Here is a 25,031-nt window from a genome sequence, read left to right on the forward strand (position 1 = left end):
GCATAACAATGGAGTGTTTCCAGATATTATTCCCACAAGAAGCATGCATAAAGTAGAGATCCTAAGACAGAACCCTGTGCCACTCCATGTTTAACTTTAGTCTGAGCTGAAGAGTCATGAAGGAAGTGGAACCTGTCTGATCAGTCTGATTGATCCACTTTAGAGTGCTAAATCTTTAACCTCGATTATATTTTGTCGGCCCTGTAGTAGGGTGTGTGTGTGTGTGTGTGTGTGTGTGTGTGTGTGTGTGTGTGCGTGCGTGCGTGCGTGCGTGCGTGCGTGCGTGCGTGCGTGTGTGTGTGCGCGTGTGTGTGTGCGCTTGCGCGTGTGTGTTCATGATGAAGGGAAAATTAAAAGTTCCCCTGAGCAGCAGTGATGATTAATGAGGTAATATTTTGAGAGAAATTGGATCGGTGTTGATAACAAGGTGAGGTTTCCATCCTGAGGAATCAATAAGTAGCTGAGAGAAACCCTGTCCAGCTCATCTTCACTGACCTTGCCGTCTCACTGTCCTCACTGTCTTCACTGTCTTCACTGTCCTCTTCAGTTTTCCTTGTTGTCTTCTTGTCTTCACTGTCTTCGCTGTGCTCACTGTTCCTGCTCTTTAAATACGCTGGCTGCTTGTCATCGCCTGAGCGTCAGTGGAGCTCGACCAGGTGAAGAGGAGCCTCCTCCAGGCGCTGGACGCTGTTAACAAGATGTTTAAAGACTGTAAAATGTTTGGGTGTTGGAGGAGGAGATGTTGTGGGAGGAGCCATTTAATTCAATTAAAGACTTTGGGACTAAAAGCACAGTCTGTTTGTGTTAGCGTGATACTTTCCAGGATGTCAGACTTTCACAATGAAGGAGTGAGAGAGCGGAACACTGGACGTCCCAACCACAACATCTGTTTTCCAGTTTGACAGTCATGTAGACCCAAAGCATAAACCTTAGACAAATTAACTTTACAATTAACAATGTGTCATATTTATTTTTTCTAATATTTACTTTTTAGTGAGGTATTGGATTTGCTGAGTCGTTGTTCACTTGGGCCATTGATTCTCTGATCGCGCTGGTAAATGAGCTCCCTCTAGTGGTCATGTTGCTCTGCTCGGAAGTGACTTGTAAACTGTTTTGATGGCCAGCCTTGATATCTGGCAGTGTCAGTGGCTGGATCGTGGCTGTTGGTTGTATTTATGTGGGCAGTGATTGTACTTCCTACCATATGACTTCTTCTGAAATGATCCTTATGAATATTTATTTCAGACCTGCTTGCTAGAAAACACAGCCCGGGTAGTTGTAAGGCTTTTTCTTTTTAACACTTCTGTCTTTAGATTGTATTATCTGGATTGAGTCATGGTCGCTATGGTGTTGATGCGATATTTGAGGAACACGAGGTTTAAAGCCTTGATAAAAAAACTTTTTCATACAATCAATAATTACTGTTTTATTTATGCTAAATTAGGTGGAGATTGTTAATTTGTCTATAGCACACAGAATAGATATAAATTCAGGTTAGTGTTAGGGTTAGGGTTAGGGTTAGGGTTAGGGTTAGGGCTAGGGTTGGGGTTGGGGTTCAGACATTGATGTGACAACTATTTACACTATAAAACCAACAAGAACTGAGTCTCAAACAAACAGTCCCATTTCCTCCGGTCGGATTGGGCTCTTACTCCTGGAATACACAGAAGCAATTGTTGCTTTTGTTGAGGCACAGGGTGAGGGTCCGGGTGAGGGTCAGGGTCATACCGTGGCCCTGGCCATATCTCGCTCACCCTCACTTACCCCTACCTGCGTGCTCCCTGGCTGCATGATGGCGCTGTGGTTACTGCTCTCGCCTCACAGCGAGAATTTTGTGGGTACAAATCCAGCCCAGGGCCTTTCTGTGTGACGTTCAGAAAACATGTCCCTGAGCAAGACCCTCAGCCCCCCACCAGCTCCCCTTGAAGTGCTATGCTATGTGGCTGCCTAGCGATAGGTCCGTTCACTAAATAAATTTCACCAAGGGGATTAATGAAGTACAATTCTTGTTCTTCTTCTATAATCTGGATGTTAGTGGAGGAAGGTGAGCTATGATCTGTCACACACCACATACGACCACCAACTTCCTCCAACGTCTCACTTCCTGCCACAAACACACCTCATAATTCCCACCACCCGAACAAACTACTTCTGAACGAAAGACTTTTATGAACCAGAGCTGCACATATAGAATTAATTAAAATAACAAAAAAACCTAATGCTCTCTGCTGGATAAAATGGATTAATGTTGCACTGACGCAGTGAAAGTCACTGACATGGATGTTCATTATGAACGCCAGCTGATTTTCACCAGTTTGACTGATTTGTCTTATTTCTGTGGCATTGAAGCAGAGTTAATGGAGGGCTGGTCAGGAGCAGCGCCAGTGTCCAATTACACAAACAATGAAGAACCTGATGAACGCACAGATGTTCGCAGAAAGAAATTATAGATCGTTTGTGTGTCCAAATCGCTAGATTTAGTTTTTGTCTGCTCAGTTACCTTCCTTTCTTCACCATAGTGTGTAGCTCAGCTCCACAGTCTCACCTATATTCCTTTAAATATTGGTGGCGATGAAGTGGGGATTGAACCGCTGACCCCACAATCAAACATGACCTGCCCTACTTTGCAAACCACTGCTGCACACTATAATTACTGTTCATGCCTCCATGATAACAGCGCTGGTCGTGCTTCCTGTGCTGCTGCTGTGTTGGGAAAACGTCTGGATTATTTCGTCACATGAGTTCTGTAGACAAATATCAGCAAGAAGAAAAGTCTTTCCAGCACAGACGTTGACGATGTCTGGCTCTTTGGTTGTGCCTGTACGTCCTGCAAGATGTCAGAGGAAAAGAGCTAAATGAGAAGGTGTCCGAAGGAAGGATGCAGGACAGCTGCTTCATTTGATCACTGATGTTTGTCTGTGAGATGACTCTCCTCATGTATCAGCAGTCAAACTCACAATTTGCAAATCAGATTTTTCATTAACATATTTAATTATCTTCATTTATCTGCTTTGTTTTAGTTTTTATGCCCCTCGGGGTGTTTAATTGCCCTTCGAGATGTTTAATTGCCCCGCTCTGTCCACGCAGGTGACTCGACTCCCTAATCGCTTGCTTGGTTTTCCAATTTGTCGTTCTAAGTGTTCACCGTATTTTCTAATTGATTCATTAATTCCTCTCCATCCTGCAGTCAGTGTACACATGCTCAACTCTCCTGTCACTTTCTCTTCCTCTCGTTAATGTGTCAGCACTGTCACTCGTTAGCATCTCATTTACATACCAGGCAGTCCAACGTCATTACCCCATTCAAGTCTCACTGTGAGGTTGTCAAACATCCGACCCACAGGCCAAGAGCAACCCGGCCCAACCCGGCCCAACCCGGCCCAACCCGGCCCAATTTACAAAGAAAATAAGAACGAGAGTCGATTGCAGCAGTTTGAGTGACAATAACTTCAAATAGATTCAAATAGATATCGTGTGTGTTTTGTTCTGGGGCTGTCGTCCAAATTGTCAACTTTTTCTTCCATCCATCCATCCATCCATCCATCCATCCATCCATCCATCCATCCATCCATCCATCCATCCATCCATCCATCCATCCATCCATCCATCCATCCACCCATCCATCCATCCATCCATCTTGGCTCCCTCTTAGTCCGTACAGTGTTTCAGTGGCAGTATAGAGAGCACAGTAGTCCAGACTCTCTGTCCCCTCCAGCTTCCTCCAGCTCTTCTGTGGGAACCCAACCTGCTCCCAGACTAAACCAGAGATCTCATTTCTCCAGAGAGTCCTTGACTTTGAGTCTCTCCTGATGACTGAGCTCCACCACTCTATCAAGCAACTGAAACTCATTTCAGCCGCTGGTATCCACAATCTCCTTCTTTCAGTCATGACCCAAACTGAATGACCACAGGTAAGTGTGGGGCTAATAGACCGACTGGTGAACAGAGAGCTTTGCTTTACTGCTCAGCCCCTCTTCACCACAACAGCCCGGTACAGTGACTGAATTACTGCAGCCGCCTGTTCGAATCTATGGCCAATCTCATGATCACTTCTCCATCACTCGTGAAGAAGGGGATTCACAAACAGACGTGACGTGACAACAGACGGTTGTCACAAGTTACAACCCTGGTGGAGTCCATCATGCCTCCACCAGTCCATCACCTTCATGCCGAGTATACAGGTGCAACTGTCCCACTGGAAGTACAAAGAAAAGATCGCCCACAGCAGCGGTTCTGGTACTTCCTACTCTCTAAGTACCTCCCACAAGACATCTCATAGACCTTCTCTAGGTCTACTAAACACATGTAGACTGGATTGCTAAACTCCATGCCCCCTCAATAATCTGTGATAGGGACAACCAGGTCAGAATACACCTTGCTCCTCCTTTAATTGAGGTTCGTCTATCGGTCAGAGTCTCCTTTCCAGCGCCCCTGCATAGACTTTCTCATGGAGGCTGAAAATTGTGATACCTCCTTTATTGGTCCCCCCTTTTTTAAATGGTGATCACTACCAGGTCGGCAAGACAGAAGGTACTGTACCTGAGGTCCTTTTAATACTCTAGAGGCGTGTTAATCAGGACGGACCCACAATTATTTTCCTTCCCCTTTCCAAACACATAAATCCCACGATGCCAGGGCTCCGTTGATAATCACATATTGTAACACGTTGGCTGCGAGTCAGCTTGTGTTTTCACCGTGCACACTGCAAACTTCATGTCGTGGCTTAGTTTAAAGTGCTGAGTGCCACATAAGTGTGGCTAGATCGAGGAGACTTGATCTTGATCTGCCCTGCCAGACGCTCCTATTTTCGAGCGGCCAATAAAAGACAGTCAGTTTCCGGCGTTCCAGGGGTTCCAGGGGTTCCAGGGGTTCCAGGGGTTCCAGATGCTATGAAACAATGAAAAACTGCACGTCTGCATTCCTAGTGGCATTAGCTGAACACCCATACACACAAACATCTCTGAGGCATTCCGATAAATCAAAAATAATGTCACTTATCCTGAGAGCTTAATGAATCGTGACCTATTGTTTTCCCCCAAACAAATATGGAGCACACTGTTACTGGGGAGTTGCTAGGAGTAACGTCACAGAATCCCTGTATGACCTGATGTTCCACATGCTGAGAGCCAGTTTCTGCTGCAGGGGCCCTTGACGCCATGTGGATCCTTGCTCACTCTGGCTTGGTCTGGGAGCAGGTTGGGTTCCCCCAGGAGAGCTGGAGGAAACTAGAGGGGACAGAAATGGACTTCCTTGCTCATGGTGGATTTTGCAGATGGTGGCCCCACACAGCCCTGCGATGTTGCGTGTTCAGGCTGTGCCTGTCTGGGACATGTGGGTTACCCGTTCACCAGGTGGACAACACCAACCTTGGCATGGCTGCAGGGGTGTGTCCCGGTCACCATAGTCTGAGCAGGGTACACACTCCACTTTGTTCCAGTGGCATGAGGGAGGTTTGGACCTGTTTGTCTGAGCCTTCACTCCAGACCTGTCTGAATTGGGTGACCTTCCCAGGAACATCTGCACTGGATGGCAAGTCCAAGATTGGTCAACTTTTAAATTTTTATAAAACTGTATTGAAGTAAATTTTCACTAAAAAGACAATTCATACTTTATTTCTAAATTAAGTCAGTTTTGGTCTGGATAGGATCCAAATGGGCTTCATGAGTTCCACACTCCTGTGGAGGATCACATTAAGCCAATCATCTCAATGCAGCTTGAGATTAACAAAGAAAACATTCACATCAATTTATTGCTTTTGCTTTTGTTTTGTTTTTACATTGGAATAACTCATTTATTTACAGCATTTTTGGATGTTCTACAGTTTCTATTGTCATAAAAATGGACACTGTTGAATTTAACAAAGGTTTCAGTGAAAGTTTCAACTACGTCTGGTTTGATGATGAGATATTTAATTCAATGTAGATATTGCTACATCATTCTCATAACGCCTTGTCCTAAATCCAGGGTAAACATTTAAAGTGATTGTCATTTGAACATTAGTGTTTTATCTTCTGTTGTGGTCCATTAAAGATTAAACTGAGCTGAGTACAAGAAACCAGCAGACAATCACCAAGCAGGAGTGTGGTGAAGGTGGTCCAGTGACATCATCATCCTCACCACCACAATAATAATAATAATAATAATAATATTATTTCATTTTGTTTGTTGGTCTTATCTATGATGCCCAGATGTGCTCTATTCCCTCAATGCTTCTTGTCTCCCTGTTGGGAAAGATTTGATGAGTTCATTGAAATGTCTTTCACAGTTTTTTTGAGATTGTTTGCTTTATATTGTATAGACTCATAAAACACCAAACAGACATTTGAGCAGAATTCCAGCTCATTTAGTTTCCAGTGAAACTGAGGAGAAACCTACTACTTTTGAATATTTGTCGGTGAAACACAATCTTCTGTGAGGCTGTTTCAATGGAACCATTGAGATAATTGGCTAAACTTTGTTTAATAAATTCAGAACAGAATGTTTCATATCTAATGTTTACAATAAGCTTTTCCTCTTGGCGCCTTTGGATTCTCCACACAGATTATATAATCTCTCAGATGTATCTGTGTTATTTTATTACAAGTAGAATGACACATCTGGTCTGAATGTGTGTCATGGCTTGTGGAGGTGTTTTTTTTTAAATCTATACAGAGGAGGCTGGGGGCATTAAAATGGTGAGCTGTATTGGAGTACTGAAGCATCCTCCATGCTCACCTTAGCACTACTTTCCCAGCATGCATCAGTGCTGCCTGGTGAAGAGTAAAAAAATATTCGACATGTTTTGGTGTGACAGAAGAGGATTTTATTAACTGTGAGGGTCAAATAAAAATAAAAACAAATATTTACAGTGACATAATAAGTATACGTATTTCCCTTACCTATTAATAAGATATATGTATGATAACTGTTCCAGAACAACAGTAATACTAATAATACTAATAGTGCCGGCTTGCTGGGTGGAGGTGTTGCGGAGCAGACGGAGCGCTGTCAGCGGTGTGCGGCAGCCTCAGTCCGGGCTGCTCAGACCTGCAGCAGCCGCTCTCCTCCGCCGCTCCTCTGGTCTCCTCCTCCGGTCTCCTCCGGTTTCCTCCGGTGCGCTCCGCCGCTGCTGCGCTCCGTCTGCGGACATGTAAAGTGGATGAACCAGCCGCTGTAACGTGGTGAGATTTGAAGCTTTTTTTTTTCCCCTCTTGTATTCACCGCATCGCTCTCCTCTTGTCTGTGCGTGTGGTGCGTGCGTGCGTGCGGTGCGTGTGTGCGCTGTCCTCCGTGCAGCTCCTCTCTGCTGGGATCCTGGGCTGCCAGAGGCTGCAGAGCCGTGCTCGTCGACTCCTTCAGAACCAAATGCGTGTGTGACAGACTGTCCACCTTCGCCATCTTAGCCCGGCTCAACCCCGACATGGTAAGTCCAGCAGAGCCGGGGGCTTTTCTGAAGATGCATCAGCTGTTTTTTTCTCTTATTGTCATTACATATCAACAGATCCTCCCCGCCTCCCTCCCTCCATGCCTCCCCCTCCCTCCTCTTTATCTCGACATGCCAAAGCCGTGCTGCAAAAGGTTATTATAGGCTCGCCAACGAAAAGAATCCTTTTTTTGGGGGGTGGGGGGGTGGGTGGGGGTGGGGGGGTCTATTTATGTGGCTGTTCACTGTTAATGCCCGTGAGGGTGTGGTGTGTGTGTGTTTGTGGGGGGGGGGGGGGGGGGGGGGGGGGGGGGGGGTATCCACATGACATGGTGAGAGGCATTTCTAATGGGGTTTTAGAAGATTATCATACCTGCATCCCCCCCCCCCCCCACACACACACACACATGCTTTTATTTCCACAGTGGATGTTCATATTTGCATATTTGAACAGATTAGACTGTCAGTGGTGTCTCCATGGTTACCGTGCCCCTTGGAGACGGTCCTGCGTGGTCCTACAATGATTTGTGCACATTTCAGTTCATCCAGTGGACCCGGTGGTCCAGCAGGGTCCAGCAGTGGTCCCAGTGGTCCAGCAGGGTCCAGCAGTGTTCCAGCAGGGTCCAGCAGTGGTCTCAGTGGTCCAGCAGGGTCCAGCAGTGGTCCAGTAGGGTCCAGCAGTGTGTGGATGTCTGTGAGAGTCCCACTGACTTGCATGTGGCCCACTTTCTGGGGGGACAGGCCGCTTTCTTTGTGGGGATTTTCATTCAGCACCATTAGATATTATTAGACTGGAAATTGCCTCAGAAGCAGTTTGTTCAGTAGTTGCCGTGGTAACAGCAGCCAGCTCTCTTAAAGGAGCAGCAGAGGATGCAGAGGGTGTGTGTGTGTGTGTGTGTGTGTGTGTGTGTGTGTGTGTGTGTGTGTGTGTGTGTGTGTGTGTGTGTGTGTGTGTGTGTGTGTGTGTGTGTGTGTGTGTGTGTGTGTGTGTGTGTAGCCTAGCATAGCTCAGTCTACAGACATGTTGGATTGCCTGAGCCTTTTCATTGTGTGACGGTTGATATTTTTCTGGTTTTGTTAATAACAATGGGCCTTCACTGTATTTTGGCATATAATTTATCTTTTTAATGAGCAGTTTTATAAGCATACCGTCAGTATCTGTAGACATCAGTGTCAGACGATTAAATTAACATCTTTTATCCACCCAAAAAAAAGAAACCTTCTCTTTCCTCCACACAGTGAAGGAAACATCTATGCTATATGCTCTGATGTAATCAACCAATTTCCCTGTGAAATATGTGTAAATATCATAAAAGCTCCCATGTGACGAATCATCCCGAATGAGAACATTTCTGTGTGTCAGTGGCACAAATATCAATCAGAATACTGATATGTTAGTAGATGTTGAGCTGTGCTTCACTCACAGTTACTGAAACTACGTCCTGCAGGCAGCAGATCAAATTGAGCTCCTCACTGAGCTCCTCACTGAGCTCCACACTGAACTTCTCATTGAGCTCCACGTTGAACTTCTCATTGAGCTCCTCACTGAACTCCTCACTGAGCTCCTCACTGAGCTCCACACTGAACTTCTCATTGAGCTCCACGTTGAACTTCTCATTGAGCTCCTCACTGAACTCCTCACTGAGCTCCACACTGAACTTCTCATTGAGCTCCACACTGAACTTCTCATTGAGCTCCACGTTGAACTTCTCATTGAGCTCCTCACTGAACTCCTCACTGAGCTCCACACTGAACTTCTCACTGAGCTCCACACTGAACTTCTCACTGAGCTCCACACTGAACTCCTCACTGAGCTCCACGTTGAACTCCTCACTGAGCTCCACGTTGAACTCCTCACTGAGCTCTACACTGAACACTCTGAAAAAAGCTGATGTTCCTGTAACTCATCTAAAATCTTCCTCAAGCCTTGGCTGCAGATCTTCAACTGATCGCAGCAGACGTCTTCATGCATGTTGATGTTGAGGTTTGCAGGGATGAGCTGGTAATGATTTGTTGTTTTCATGTGCTCATACAACAGGTGTGTGTGTGGTGTGTGAAACCTCAGCTCTTTGCTGTTGGAATGTGTGCAGGATGCAGGGAAAACCCAGTTAATCTTCATTGTTATTATTTGGACATATTACCTGTGTGGACATTACAGAAGGTTTATATCCAGGTATCATCACATTTTTCGGAGCATCAGTTATGGAATCAGAGTATCACAATATTGTCTCTGTCAGGGTTTGTGTTGGGATTTATGAGCTTTGTGCAACGACGGGAAATATTCATTCTGATAAGCTGTGTTTGGTACACATCAGTCATGTAAACATGGACAGTCTGCTGGAATCAGAGCTGATCGCTTAAAGAACATTTGAACTGAATCATCTGTGCTCTCAGTCACACAAAGGTTCACAGACAGTTTTCTAGCAGCTGTATTGAAAGTGTTTCAGGCTCGTCACAAAGGAGCATCTCTGTGATACTGAAGTGTGTTTTCATCCTCATTTATGACCTGATCTGCGGCACACACTGGAGCTGATTTGAGGCTCTTTTACTAAGGGCTGCACATTATATCGCAATCATATCATCATTGTGATGTTACTATTCGAATTATAAAAACTGAACTGTGATAGATGATGTTTCCACACATTGCGCATGTCAACACCTCTCCAGTCAGATGGTTTCCTGCTGAACCACAAACACACCTGGTGGATGACAGAGAGTCACTCACTCAAGTCAACCTCACTTTCTGTATTCATAAATCATTTCCTCATCACCACATTTAACAATATGTTGACCTGATTGTTTGCAGAGTAACAGGATTATTTCACTGTAACACTCAAGACCCAAGATGAAAGAAGAGCCAGGGAAGATCAGCCTAGTCAGTCATACAGGAAGTCACAGGAAGTCAGACAGGAAATCACACAGGAAATCACACAGGAGGTCACAGGAAGTCACATAGGAGGTCACAGGAAGTCACAAAGGAGGTCACAGGAGGTCACACGGGAGATCACAGGAAGTCACACAGGAGAAGACAGGAAGTCACACAGGAAGTCACAGAGGAAGTCACTCAGGAGATTACAGGAAGTCACACAGGAAGTCACACAGGGGATCACAGGAAGTCACACAGGAGAAGACAGGAAGTCACACAGGAAGTCACACAGGGGATCACAGGAAGTCACACAGGAGAAGACAGGAAGTCACACAGGAGAAGACAAGAAGTCACACAGGAGAAGACAAGAAGTCACACAGGAGATCACAGGAAGGCACCAAGGAGGTCACACAGGAAGTCACACAGAAAGACATGTCCACACCATTTGATAAGGAAAAGAAGCTGAGCAGCTACTGCTTCTCTGTCTGTGAGAATGAATGAGTGGCTGATAAATTTCACAAAGTCCTCCACTAAATCGATTTCTTGAAAACGCCTGTCAAATTCAGCTCTCCCTATACCCAGGTGGACACAGAATTGTTCAGGGTGGGCTTCTCTCACATTATTCGAAAGTCTCTCCAGGTTTTAGAAGTGTGTGATCTTTCCTTTTCTCAGCTGAGAAATCTACACGAGTTTGGCCTTAAATGCGCTGACAGAACACATCAACAGTTTTATTTTGAAAATGCTCATTTAGGTTTTCGTTGGTCTGCATTGAGGTTTTTTTTTGCAAAACGCTTCACTCCCGTCAACGTTTCTGTCCCGTGCTTAAGTCTTTTTATACACCATTTAGCCTTGGTGAGACCTTTTAAATCATCGTCCTGACGGTCCGCAGAAAAATGATGTTGCTTCAAACCGTCTGTGGTGCAGAAAAGGTCGGGAAGCTCTGCTCTGCGTCCAGGTCCGGCGCACCTGACCACTAATGGTTATCACGTGATGCACAACGTGGATCAGGACAATCAAGGTAGGACTGTCTGAAATCAGCTTGACTGTGACAATGCAACGGACAACTTTGGGAAGGTTTCTTCAGTAGTTGAAACTCTGAGGAGTCTCTCCGCTGCTACTGCCACACACTGTTGCCGTCTGTTGCCTTTTTCTGACGCACATATTTCACCTGCAAATTTTGTGGTCGTTTGTTGTAAAGGCGGTAGCGTTGCCGCCTTTATAACAAACAAAGAAGAAGCCGTAGCTGACGACCCAATCAGAGATTAGAGACAGAGTGGCAGATTTGCATGAAAACTATGATTGGTGTGAAGATCGACTTTTAACTAGCCAAAGGTCGACCTGTCGATCACGATCGCTGTGATAGACCAACACAACGTGAAGCGGAAGGAAAATGACTCATGCTGGAATCACAGCTGAAGTCTTTCGGGGTCTGTCTTTACCAGCTTTGAATATCTACAAACTGAGTTTTTTGCATTCTTCTTCTTTGTAAAATATCGCAACCTCATTCGGATTGGTTGGAGAGTATCCATAACCTCAGATTGGTTGTAGAGTAACCGTGACCTCCGATTGGTTGGAGAGTAACCGTAACCTCTGATTGGTTGGAGAGTATCCGTAACCTCCGATTGGTTGTAGAGTAACCGTAACCTCCGATTGGTTAGAGAGTATCCGTAACCTCCGATTGGTTGGAGAGCATCCGTAACCTTCGATTGGTTGTAGAGTATCTGTGACCTCAGATTGGTTGGGGAGTATCTGTGACCTCAGATAGGATGGTTGGGTTGGATGAGAGTTTTCCACCATGTTCAGTTTTGGTCTCTTCTACCCTCTACCCTTAGCTCCACACTTTTCAGGTTTTTATTTGGAATCATTTTCCTTCCACTTCACCATATATTGCGCTATCACATAAACTGATTAATGTGACAAATTGTGAGAATATTCAAGACATTTGAAGACTTTTGCAAGCTGATGTACAGTCATTTTTTTTTTTTTATCTGTTTGTTTTCCAAGGCAATAGAAAGTGAAACTGATCCTCTGTTAAATATTAATTATCTAGACTAATCAGACCAATCATGCTTTATTAATCCCCTTGCACAATTCCTTATTTCCCCTCATTAATCAATCCTGTTTGGATTGCAGAGGTGCAGCCACATCGCAGTGCTCCAGGGAGGCGATGGGGGTCAAAGGTCTTGATCAGGGTCTCCCAGAGCAAACTTACGATCCCAAGTCCGCCTCTCACCTGGAGGCCACCACGTCCCCCATCTGAAACATATTTCCACATTTATACTGTATACAATATTTATACAACTGTTAATCATCACTATTGCCCTGAAGCTTATTTAGTCTGTTCCCATCGTACTTGAATCAAATCAGTTTTGATAGGTGCAATCTGTTAAACTAAGGGTGCATTCACATACTCCTGTTCAACTTTTCTTCAGAGTTGAAAAGAAAAACCGTTTCATTTGGGCATATTTGAATGTTCCCCCGAACTCTGAGCCCGATCTAACAAGCGATCTCTGGTCCCCTTAAAAACCTCGGTCTTGATAAGCTTGCAAACAATCTTTCCAGCGGGCGGGGTGAAAGGACGTGACGTAGAGCGCAATGCATTCCTGGTAGTAAACAAACAAAGCTAACCGTGCAAATCAGAAGAAGCAGACGCAGAAAGGGAATGTTGAAAAATATCTCACGGGCAGTCGTGGTGAGTAGTAGTAGTGAGGAAGAAGTAGTTAGGAAGACTCATTGACATCTGGTCTGAACACTAGATATCACGGTTGTTTGTGGCTACCCATTAGACACACGCCAATTAGCCTAGCCACCACAGGCTAATGTGGCGGGACTTCCACTTTCGGTCCGGACCAATCAATGAGCCATGTTTCTTCTTTACTTCCTCTCTGGTCAGTGTTTATTTCGGTTGACAGCGCTCCCAAATGAGAAGCTGTTGTAATTGCGCGACATTTTCCAGGCGATCTGATCCGGTCTCAAAAGTGCTGCTTGAACGTCACATGAACCAAATTAAGGTGGGACCCCCCCCCCGGGAAAGTGAACTGAGTGTCAGACTATCCAAATGTGAAAATGCCCCAGAAGAGATCTGATAAGAAATGCTGCAGAAACACTCTGAACATTGAAGCATCACAGCCCAACATGCTGTGCTACAGCAGAACAAAGCGCCTCCTCTGTTTCACATTCTGGACAGTGGTCTGTTTTTGACATGTGCAAATATGATTTAGAAAATCTCACTGGAGGAAAAAGTTGATGTCTCAGGTCAGAGTGCAAAACATTCCCAGCGTCCACAGACTCAGAGGATATTTGTTGGATTCGTCAGGGAGAGGACAGGAAGAGGACTGTCTCCTTGTGTCTTGGAAATGTTACCAGTGGTGGATTATGGATTATGGATTATATATTATGGATTATGGAGGTAGAAATGATTTCAGTCATTTAACGTTATGTTCAAGCTACCTAATATATTTGTGGTACATTTCATTTTGCAATTTTTTTCCAGTTTTGTCCAAGCAGAGATTTCACGTTTTGTATATTTATAGTGAACTTATATGAATAAACCCCAGAGAACTGCCATCAGGGCCTTGACCTGCGGAAACCTTTGGCGGATGTATAAACGGGTACAAACACATGCCGGAGCTACCAAACGCACACAATCCAGTCATGAACAAAGGCAATAGAGATTATGGAAAATTGTGGAAGCAGTTTCTGCCAATGGAAGAATTTAAAAACATATCATGTGATTTATTTTGAGCTGTTTATAAATCAGGTCAGCCTTCGTCCGACACGCTGCTGCTGTTTTGCTCAGAGACGTTTCCTCGGTGGCTCACAGGACGTTCACTACTGGACATCATCCTAACAGACTTCCTGTGTTTAGCCATTTGTGGTTTTGCACTCTCTCACTGTTTTTTCCTCCATTTTTGACTGACATCATCTGGCATCTCACTTTTCACTTTTCTTGTTTTGGGTTTTGTAATCACCAAATTGAGATAGATGTGGTTTCTACAGGATCATGTCATTGATTACTTGAGGATGCTCAGAGCTCTATCCCGTCACTCCATAGAGCACACAAGCAATTGATCAGCAACCCTCACCTGAATCGTCCTGTTTGCACCTCATGTCAGTTATGGTGTGATTTTCAGTTGATCACCCCTAAAATGCACACAAACTGAAAATGAGCATGAGCTTCATGTTTCCTACACGGGCCCAGAGGCCAGAGGCACGGGTGAAGCATTTTGGCTTTTCATTCATGTTCTGCTCACATGGTGACTTTTCCAAAGTTCTGATGTTGTCACAGTGACCTATTGACTCTGATTGTGTAGAATAAAGAAAGAGCATTGACTCGTCACCAAACTTCTCCCTCTCTCTGGTTCCAGGCGTCATCGACCCGTTAGCACACTCTCTGCTGACTTTCCAAACTTTCATTTTTGTGATTATTCCAGCGGCTAAGGAATGCAGAAAGCTCTGTTCCTGCCGCAGAGCACTGCACTCCAAACACAACTCATCCTGTCAAACTAGTCCCTTTATTGATTAATTCATCATTTTCTATCGTCATCTGTTGTGGCACTACAGAGGACTAAAAGCGCCAAAATTTAATAAATGAATACACCATTAAATAATTACCTAAATGTCTCATTAATTAATTAACATTTTAATTAAATACATAAATCAGTTATAAGTTAATTTAAATACTGATTAATTTGATGTAAAAAGCATATATGTTCAATTCACTATTTTATTAATGATGTCATGGTCCGGTGTTGCTTCATGAATTTATTTGATCCGTCAAACTAGTCATCAGATTCAGTGGGCGGAGCTAACGCTAATCTCGTCAAATCCATTGCTTTGGTCTGAAGAGTTTCAAAACATGGTGACTACATTACCAGAGGATCTGCAGGAACGTTGTAGAGAGTTGGTGAGAGAAGTTTTAGAGTGTAAACTATTTCTTGCCACTGAGGCATTTAACTTGCAGGACCCAATATTCACCCTAGTTTGTGTCGGTTGCAAATAAAGTTCAGTTAAATAAAGTATCCAAACTAATGTAGAGGTCCAACTGTAGGAACTATAGTTATGTGTTGCCACAGGGACATGATAGTGTGCACCGCCTGGGATACCCGGCCAAGCTGAATGAAACCTCAGAGACAGAAGTTAAGAAATGAAAGTTCTACTTTACTCTCAGTGAGGAGGAGAGGTTAACATATAGCACCACCCAGTGTATTGGAATATATTCACTAGCTCTGTATTGATCCGCTATCAGGGATCGATTGGCCTTGACTTGATGTGCAGGGGATCCGCCCACTGACCTTGATGGGTGAGGCTGACAGATCAAGTAAATTCATGAAGAAACACCAGGCCGAGACATCAATAATTAAATTGTGAAATATCTTTTTATTTAATTTTAATGAATTAATGGCATATTTATGTATTTAATTCCTGAAGTATTACAGAAACAGTTCAGTAGCGTTGGTGTTTGGACCATTCACAGTTTTTCTAATGAAGGCATTGATTGTTTTAAAGATGATTCACTGGCAGCTGTTTGAAGAAGAGCGAATAGTGTGGGGGCTGCACAATGGAGCAGTGGTTAGTGTTTTTGCCTCACAGCGAAAAGGTCCGGGTTCAAACACTGTCCAGGGCCTTTCTGTGTGGAGTTTGCATGTTCTCCCCGTGGGTGCGCGGGTTTCCTCCAGGTAATCCGGTTTCCTCCCACAGTCCAAACACATGCTGTGAGGTTAATTGGTGACGCTAAATTGTCCCTCGGTGTGGGTGTCTATCTCTCTGTGTGTTTGTCCTGTGATGGACTGGAGACCTGTCCATGTGACCCAGTCCTCATCCATAGTAAACTGGGATTGGCTCCACCACCCGCGACCCTGTCCAAGGTTAAGTTGGATGGATGGATGGATGGATGGATGGATGGATGGATGGATGGATGGATGGATGGATGGATGGATGGATGGATGGATGGATTGTGTTTTCTTCTGGAGCAGGTTTGGTCTGATGGTGTTACACTGTGATGTGTAGACCTGACAAAAATAGACCAGATCCCTAAAAATAGGTTGCAGCTTTTGACAGAAGTTTCTGAGAAACAATTATTACTGCGTAATATTTAAATCACTGAGTATTTCTGGGTAAAAGTCAAAAACTCTGAGATTGCATTTCTGTAATTTCTAGTCTTATCGATCATTGAAGTCTCACATATTGACACATGAAACTAGTCACTTTAGCAATATATTAGTGCTCTTTGGTAATATTTCAGTCATGGTAGTGTTCCTAGATGTCAATCCCAGCCAGAATCACCTCTATGCATACAATACATATGTATGTCTTGTAGGAGAGCACAGTACACTAATGGCACTTTTCCACTAGTACCTACTCGGATCACCCCACTTCGCCTCCACTGGACTGGGTTTTGTTCGTTCTCCATTACACTGAAGTATCACTGCGCCGTGGGCCGAGTCATCAGAGCTTTTCCCCGTCATGCAAAAGTAATCAGTCCTGATAGAATCTGCATCCCTGATGAGGAGCGAACATGCATTTTGAAGATTTGACCTACAACTCTGCGTTGGATATCAGCTAAAGTTATTAATATTACAAAATCTGGGTTGTTACGATCATGCTTTATTGTCAAGATGTGCTTCACTGTCTGGTGTTTCAGTTTAACTGGTGCCCCTGTTAACTGGTGACCCACGTCTGGCACCAGTTGTTAGCAGCAGCTGATGTTAAAATCAGACAAAGAAAAAGGTATCATACTTTAAACTTTAATGGGAATGCGGATAAACAACGTTCGCCAGGACAGCTACGGATTTCGTCTGGGTTTTTAACCTCTGCTGTGAAAAAGGGACGCTTCAGGAAGCCAGTTAACAGGGAAATTGGTTAATCCAAAACACCAATGGTATTGGTGGGTGTCCATCAGCTCGGAGACGTTCTGATGCTCGTAGCGGGTCGCTCCGTTGAGCTAAATCCTCATGTCATGGTAGTATTCCTCCTTCTACACCAGACAAAGACATGTCTGCGCCTCGTCGCTGCTCCGTGGGGCTGATGTTTGTCCATCTATCTCTTGTTTGTGAACGTTCTTCTGGTGATCGGGTTTTAAACTTGGTGGGGTGAACAAGACAGGGCCAAGGACGTACCCCGAAATTACCTGGTACCAGGTACTAACACGTGATGGAAAAGCCTCAAAGGCGAGGCGAGGCAAGGCAAGGTGAGTGAGGTCGGGCCTGGAAAATGCTGGAAAAGCGGCAGAAGAAAAGCCATAGGTGCAAAGGGCAGATACGCAAACTCCACACAGAAAGGGTCTGGCCGACAGTCCACTGTAGGGGGGCAGTGTGGTTGGAATCTGTAGTTTTCCTTGGAGACGTCCACATTGGCACATCTGTGATCTCAGTGAGACACAATTCCTCCCCTGCTCACAGAAACATGTAGAATTTATTTCCAAAGCCTCGGCCTGCTGAGACCTGCTGCCTCCGTACACGTCTTCTACAGCAGGTTGAGGGCCGCCGGTGAAATGCAGTTATGGTGTTGGACAATGTGCTCGTTGTAACATCCTAACTGCTCCGTCTGATGTGATGAACGTGGCCTTCTTAAAGACAGCTTCCAGGTGATACAGGTCATTAAAACACTCCTTCATCCACATCTGACACGGTAACATCGATCCATCCCTGCAGGCAACGGCACTCATTCAATAGAAATACAATAGAAACGAAGTATCAAGGGGTATTAAAGCTAAATTCAGCAAACCCGAAAGTTCATTCTTAAATGCTGCTTGTCTTGAAAATAACTGGATGTCAGACTCAGCAAAAAGGTTTATTTTCATTTATGTTGTTCGGCAGTTTAACAGCAGGGCTGTATGTTGGTGTTGAGGTCACCGTCAGATCTCTTGTTTGGATCCCTTCTGAGTGCAGTCTGCATGTTGGGGTCCAAGCTGCGGCCTGCTGGCCATCTGCAGCTCAGTGTTCAATTTGTGTCGTCCTACAGGACGTTATAAAGCTCTGAAGAAATTCAGCTGACTCATGAAACATTACTGGTTTCTAGTGAGTTCTCGTGCATCGTGGAGCTTGAACAAGACTTCTCAGGAGTCGTCAGCCTTCAACCCGCGTTCAATCAGAGCATTAACACGTCAGACGACTTCCTGATTAGTTCCACATTGTGTCATTTGGACTGAACACTATATTTAGTCCATGTCTATATTTAGACTCTGGGTTAACTTCTTGACTAAAACGAGGCTAATTGAAGAAAGATGTATGTTTTGAAGACCTGCTGTCCTTTCTCCATCCTCTGCCCCGTCCTCATTGAGCTGTCTTCTGTCCTCCATCCTCCCTGAGCTGTCCTCCATCCTTGCTGAGCTGTCCTCGATCCCCCATCCTCACTGAGCTGTCCTCCATCCTCGCTGAGCTGTCCTTTGTCCTCACTGTGCTGTCTTCTATCCTCCATCCTCACTGAGCTCTCATCTGTCCTCTGTCCTCCACCCTCACTAAGCTGTCCTCCATCCTCACTGAGCTTTCCTCCATTCTCTGTCCTCACTGAGCTGTCCTTTGTCCTCACTGAGCTGTCCTTTGTCCTCGCTGAGCTGAGCTGTCCTTTGTCCTCGCCGAGCTGTCCTTGTTGCAGGCTGCCTCCACCTGTGCAGACGACAGCCAGTTTGCAGCTCTGTCGCAGGCTGGAAGCTTCGTGCCCCCTGGGGGAAGCTAAATTGTGGCAGCTCCTGTTGCCAGCCATCCTCCTCCTCGCTCTGCCTTCTCTTCCCCCACGCTCTATTATTGTGTGAGACAACCATGGCAACCGTGCTAATTATTCCTACTGCAACACATCGTAGCTTCCAAATGGCCCAGCCACGGTGTCTGCAGCTAGCCTCCGACAGCCCCGGCATGACAAACACCCCCCCCCCCCCACACACACACACACACACACACCACCACCACCCCCCGCCTCTCCAATGCTCACTCATTCCATCACAGCAGTTTTTCTCTCTGATGCAGTAATATCTTTCAGTTCTCTGTCGCTCTGCTTCCTGCATCACTCAGTGTGCTGCTGCCACCTCTTGTGTCCATTTTGCTGGGTCCAGCTTTGCAGCAGAGCTTTAGAAGCAAGACGGAGAAAGAAAGACTGCAGTCACAGTAAAAAGCCCCCTGAAGTGGCCTTATTGCCACTGGGAGACCTGTGTGGTCGGGAGGATGAAGGGATGTGTCTGTGCTGCCATCATTGTGGGTGCCGTGGCCTGTGTGAGGCTGCAGACGCAGTGACAGCTCTCTTTGGCCAATTAGCCAACATTGTAGAAGTAACTAATACATGAACAGGACCGACTGCAGGCCGCTGGAGAGTCTGAACACTGATCTACCCTCTATTCATGTTCCATCACTGAAGAACAACCAAGTAATGCTGCTAAAGGTTCTGAGGCTGCTGCAGGGACACAATGTACGGAGGTACAGATGATTCACAATAACAATCAATGGGGCGGTGGGGGTGGGGGGTTCAATCGCTACGAGTGTGATGACTGATTTCATAAAAAAAAAGTCATAACATGGATGGATGTGATAATGGCCATGAGTCAAATGGGATTTATTGACATCATGATGTCATGGTGCAATGTGGTCAACAATTTCTAAACACAATGATTATTACACAGTGAAAGCTATGACACACAAAAAAAACCAATAAAGACAAACACCAACAGGACACCTCCACCTACATGTTCTGCACTAAACTGTATGAATATCATTTAAAAGAAATGTGAACATAAACGTAAGATTTAAAGTTCTTTCTATATGAATTTAAAACAGGTTTGTACTGACTCCATTCCTCCATTGTACATACTCTCTGATCACCACATCGATCTGAAGCAGTACTTTACATTCAGCAGAACGTCTGCTGACTGTTCCTCACCTTCGTCGGCCAAGAACAGCTTTATTTGTGAGTGAATGATCTGTTTTATATCATCGTTGTCTGGTTGGAGCGACTCTTCCTTCAGTCTGGTTCTCTGGTTTTCCAGTTCTTTGTTTTCTAGTTCTCTAGTTCTTTAGTTCCCTGATTCTCTAGGTCTCTGGTTCTGTAGTGCTGTGGTTCTCTACTCCAGTTATCTGATTATCTGGTACCCTTGTACTCTGGTACTCTGGTACACTGGTAATCTGGTGTGGACCAGAGCCAGACTTCCCACTGAGTTCCGCTATTAGCTGTGGAAGTAAAAGTTAGTGTGTCTCAGCAGACCCCCCCCCCCCACACACACACACACACACACACACTTTTAACTCACTGCAGTGCAGATTAATCACAGGGATTTAATTAACTTGGCCCCGGCACACACATCAAACCTGGAGACAAGACAGGCTATAAACTCAGCCAATTATCTCCAGCATGAGGAGTGGGAGTGCCTGGGGGGGAGGGGGGGGTCCTTTGTGTCCAGGTCGTCTCATGTCCACCCACCCAGTAACCGCCCAGCAGCTACAGAGCTGACCCTGGTCCAGCCAGCTTCCTCCACACAAGCAGTGAGCTGCAGCTGAGCCTGAACCGGCTCCACAACACTGACTGTTGGTTTACATGAACCGGTTTCACCCTGATAAACTCAACGGGCCTGATCGGTGACATGGGAACATAATAAACTAGAAACACTGGCGACGTCACAGTATTCTTTTAACTGCAAAAAATATATATCCTGAAAATGTCCATGCATATTCTTCAACGCTGTCAATCGAGTAAAAAAATGTGCTAATAATCGCACATTTTTTGGGTAATTAAGCACGATTCATCTATGCTTCTCTGCTTCATACTGAAGCTTGTAATAGATGTTTATTTACGGAAAATCACGGAGTTAAAATAAATTCAACACACAAAGAGTATGTATCCATTCAAAGACTGTTTTTATAACTTTTGTTTCAGCTTTGGTTGAACACCGTTTCTCTCCAACATTTTTCTTAAATCCACTAACAGATAATCTAACAAAATCCAGACTATATTTTAAAGTGCAGGTCTAGCACTTGACAATTTAAACATTTCTAGAAACAAAGTTGTCGACTTATTACATGAACAAAGTTGCAATAATGTACTGAAATATCCACTAACACACACAAACACACACACACACACACACACACACACACACACACACACACACACACACACACACACACACACACACACACACACACACACACACACACTCTTGGTCACGTGTCCAAGTGTCTTCATCGGAGGAACTTCTAAATCTAAAATAAACACCAGGACACCAGGAACGATCTGAAATCCAACCCATCGCAGTGTCGTGGCTTTATTTTTCGAGCACTTTGGTAAAGAGCTTGTTAGGCTGCATCATCTCTGCAGCCAACCTGGATCTTGTGGTTTTGATGCTAATGCTACCAGGCGCTCTTCCAGTCCAAAGGTTGGCTGTTTGATTGAATGAAGTGTTCTTGTGTGGCAGCCGCCATGATTGGCGTGTTAACGCGTGTGAATGTGACTGAGCGTATAAAGCATGTTGAGACTGAGAGTCTGTGGAAATGTAAGGAACATGAAAACGATGTCTGTTAACAGGCTGAGAAAAGCCGTCAATGGTAACGTCATGTTTGCATTTCTAACTTGTTTTTAAGGTTTAAACACCCAGAAATGCTTTTGTGTGGCAGCGTTCAGTCAAACTCTTAGCATTAGCTCACATTTGTTCCGGATCCAGTACAGTCCACAAGATCCACCCCGGGTCCGACTCTGTGTTGAGCAGAAACAAGGGCTCTTGTCAGGGCGGTGGTGTCCTCCCATCAGCTCCTCAGAGCCCCCCGGTGTGGCTGATGTGGCCGCCCCTTCCTACAAACATTAGGGGGGGGGATGTGAAAAAATGAATTTCCCGAAGGGGATCAAGTTATTTTCTGTGATATTTGAGTGTCCAGCAGTGTTGGTCTTCAGAGGTGTGTCTTTAGAGGGGGGTCTGCAGTCTCTTTCAGAGACAGTGTGGGGGTGGGGGGTGAAGGGTGGAGGTAAGGGGGTGTGGGGTGTCAAGGGAAAACAACATGTTACTGTTTTAGAACTTGCAGGTTCGTGGTGGTTGGCTGATTTTCACGCAGCAGGTGTTTATTACTTCACAGCAGAGTTTTTACCACCTGATTGATGGATCGTCAAGTAATGTGCGATTTATATTCCACAGTGGATCAATTGAATTATACCCCCTCTGAAATGTTCCTGCTTTGTGAAATAGCTAAACATCTATAAGATGGATTGCAGGAACCTTTATTAAAGCCAGACCTGGCGCATGGAAGGAGAACCTCACTGAACATAGTAACGCAATCATAATCTAAAAACACAAACTTTGTTACGTCCTTTCATTTGTATCAGGCAACAACTTATTTTGCCGATTTAATCGTTTTCATCTGCTTTTGTTTGAAAAACTGGCGACGTCGTCACCAACTTACACAATCAAGTCCATATTGAAAGAATGATGGCATCTGAAAATTATAATGGACATCGTAACGTGCTAGCATTTACCAGGAGTATACTAAATACACCAGGGGTACTTGGACACAAAATGAGTTTTTAAATACACCAGGAGTACTTGCATATGCCAGGAGTACATTGCCTGGTTCCTCTGGTGTTGAACGTCGGGCCGGACGGGGATTCGTCTGTGATGAGAACTGGTTTGGCTCGTCCTCGGCTGTTTGTTGTGTGAGAAAAGTGTGAAGAGTGCTGTTTCTGGCAGAGTCTGCTCAGGATGTTTGTCTTATGTTGTTGTCATATAGTTGATTTTTAACGTGAATGTACTCTGATGTTACACACGAAGGCTTGTTCCTTCATGTATTGTTTTATTTAAATCGTGAACATGTGACCCGCTCTGTAAATAAAACAGCAAGTGAGTTGAGGTGAGACATCGTGTATAAATTAATCATCTTATGGAGAAAAAATTGCATGTTGTTGTCTTGTTTATCAGTTTAGTGATATTATCTAGAAATGAAACTCCAACATTTGAGGGTATTGCTGTGTTAACAATATGATGAAAAAAACACGTCTTCGACATCCAATTAGGTCAGGCCCAATAGTCTTGTCAAGAAAAAACTAAACAAAACAGACGTTCACCCCATTTATAGTCCGTTGTTTTCAATACTGTCCCAAATTACAAATGTGTACATTTGTGTGTATTTATTTAATCTCGAACTTCAACAATGCTCACAGATATTAACATCAGAATTTGGACGGTTTTGCTCCCTGCGGGACTCTGGAGATCAGCATTTAGCATTAGCATTTTAGCATTGACCATGCTGGACTCTAGAAGTTAACATTTACAGCATTTAGCATTGACCCTGTGGGATTCTGGATGTTAGCATTTAGCATTAGCATTGTCCTTGCAGGACTCTGTAGGTAATAGTGTAGCATTAGCATTCAGCATTGTCTCTGCAGGACTCTGGAAGTTAGCAATTAGCATTAACATTGTCCCTACAGCATACATACCATCTCAACACCTCCAGAAACTTCCTGAAGCTTTAAAGCTTCAATCAGTGAAGTAAATCAGATGTTTGAGCTCATTGTGGTGACGAGCTGTTTCTTTTCAGAACTTCAACGTGTTAAACTGACCGGAACACGGCTAACTACCAACTAGCAGCGAGCAACTAGCAGCTAGCAACTACTAACTAGCAGCTAGCAGGGTGGTGCAGGTCAAAGTTGCCTCATGTAGATGGAGCTGGTTAAAGTTGCCTCATGTGGGTTGAGCATATTAAAGGTGTTTCATGTCGGTGGAGCATATTAAAGGTGCTTCATGTGGTTGATGCAGATTAAAGTTGCTTCATGTGGTTGATGCAGATTAAATGTGCCTCATGTGGGTGGAGCTGGTTAAAGTTGCTTCATGTGGGTGGAGCATATTAAAGTTACCTCATGTGGGTGGAGCTGGTTAAAGTTGCTTCATGTGGGTGGAGCATATTAAAGTTGCTTCATGTGGTTGATGCAGATTAAAGTTGCCTCATGTGGGTGGAGCAGCAGGAAACCTTTCTTCCTCCAGAATGTGACTCACTGTGAAACTGCTGCTTTCAAACTGACAGACACATTTGGTTCAGCATCTGATTGCAGGTCTAATTACAAACAGGTCTCATTACTCTAACATGGAAACTGATAATCTGATTGAATTGAGTAACTGAGTATTTTAGTTAGTTCACACAACTGCTCATGTTTTCCTCAATAACAGAAGTATGATTCTATTTTTATCCTGGCTGAGCCGCCTGCACTCTGGATGTTGTCTCGTTGTGTTTGCAGCCTGCTGTCGTGTGCTTGTTGTTATTTTCACCGTCCATTAGTTCGCTAGATTTTGAGAAAAGCTCGTCGTCACTCTGTTATTGAAGTTATTCCCACTAAAATAAATCAGCGTGCATTTTTAGGGATTCTTTTACCCTCTGAGGAAATTAAAATGAGAGATTTGTTATTGTCATTTGTTTGGAGAGAAGAGTCTTACACCTTTGTACCGGCCACATTTGGTGTCGCCATGCCAGAACGTCGCCGTGGCAACACAGACGACGTCTGCTGCAGCGGGCTGGCGGCGTTCAGCTTTCTGGATTGAAACAGAACGAAAACCTGTGTGTTTTGTGAAGTCGGCATCGTATATGTCACTGTGTGCGTGCGTGTGCGGGCGTGCGCGTGTGCGTGTGTGTGTGTGTGTGTGTGTGTGTGTGTGTGTGTGTGTGTGTGTGTGTGTGTGTGTGTGTGTGTGTGTGTGTGTGTGTGTGTGTGTGTGTGTGTGTGCTTCTGATGATTCGAAGTAATGTGGTTTCTTCATGGATCACCTTGAAGTCACCTTACTCTGCAGTCGAGGCCAGAAAGCAGCAA

General features: G+C 44.7%; 1 protein-coding gene across 1 annotated transcript in view; it reads left to right on the plus strand.

The window, feature by feature from the left end:
* adgrb1a (adhesion G protein-coupled receptor B1a) overlaps positions 1-25,031 on the plus strand; it is a gene marked incomplete at both ends in the record, with an annotated part of 135,638 nt that overhangs the window by 72,897 nt on the left and 37,710 nt on the right. Inside the window, one exon of the mRNA XM_080472434.1 lies at positions 7,276-7,402. Within this exon, the coding sequence (XP_080328560.1) occupies positions 7,276-7,402 (127 nt within the window). The remainder of the gene's footprint in view (positions 1-7,275; positions 7,403-25,031) is intronic.

This window comes from Lipophrys pholis (assembly GCF_963383615.2).
Source record: "Lipophrys pholis genome assembly, chromosome: 9".
In the NCBI taxonomy this organism is placed as follows: Eukaryota; Metazoa; Chordata; class Actinopteri; order Blenniiformes; family Blenniidae; genus Lipophrys; species Lipophrys pholis.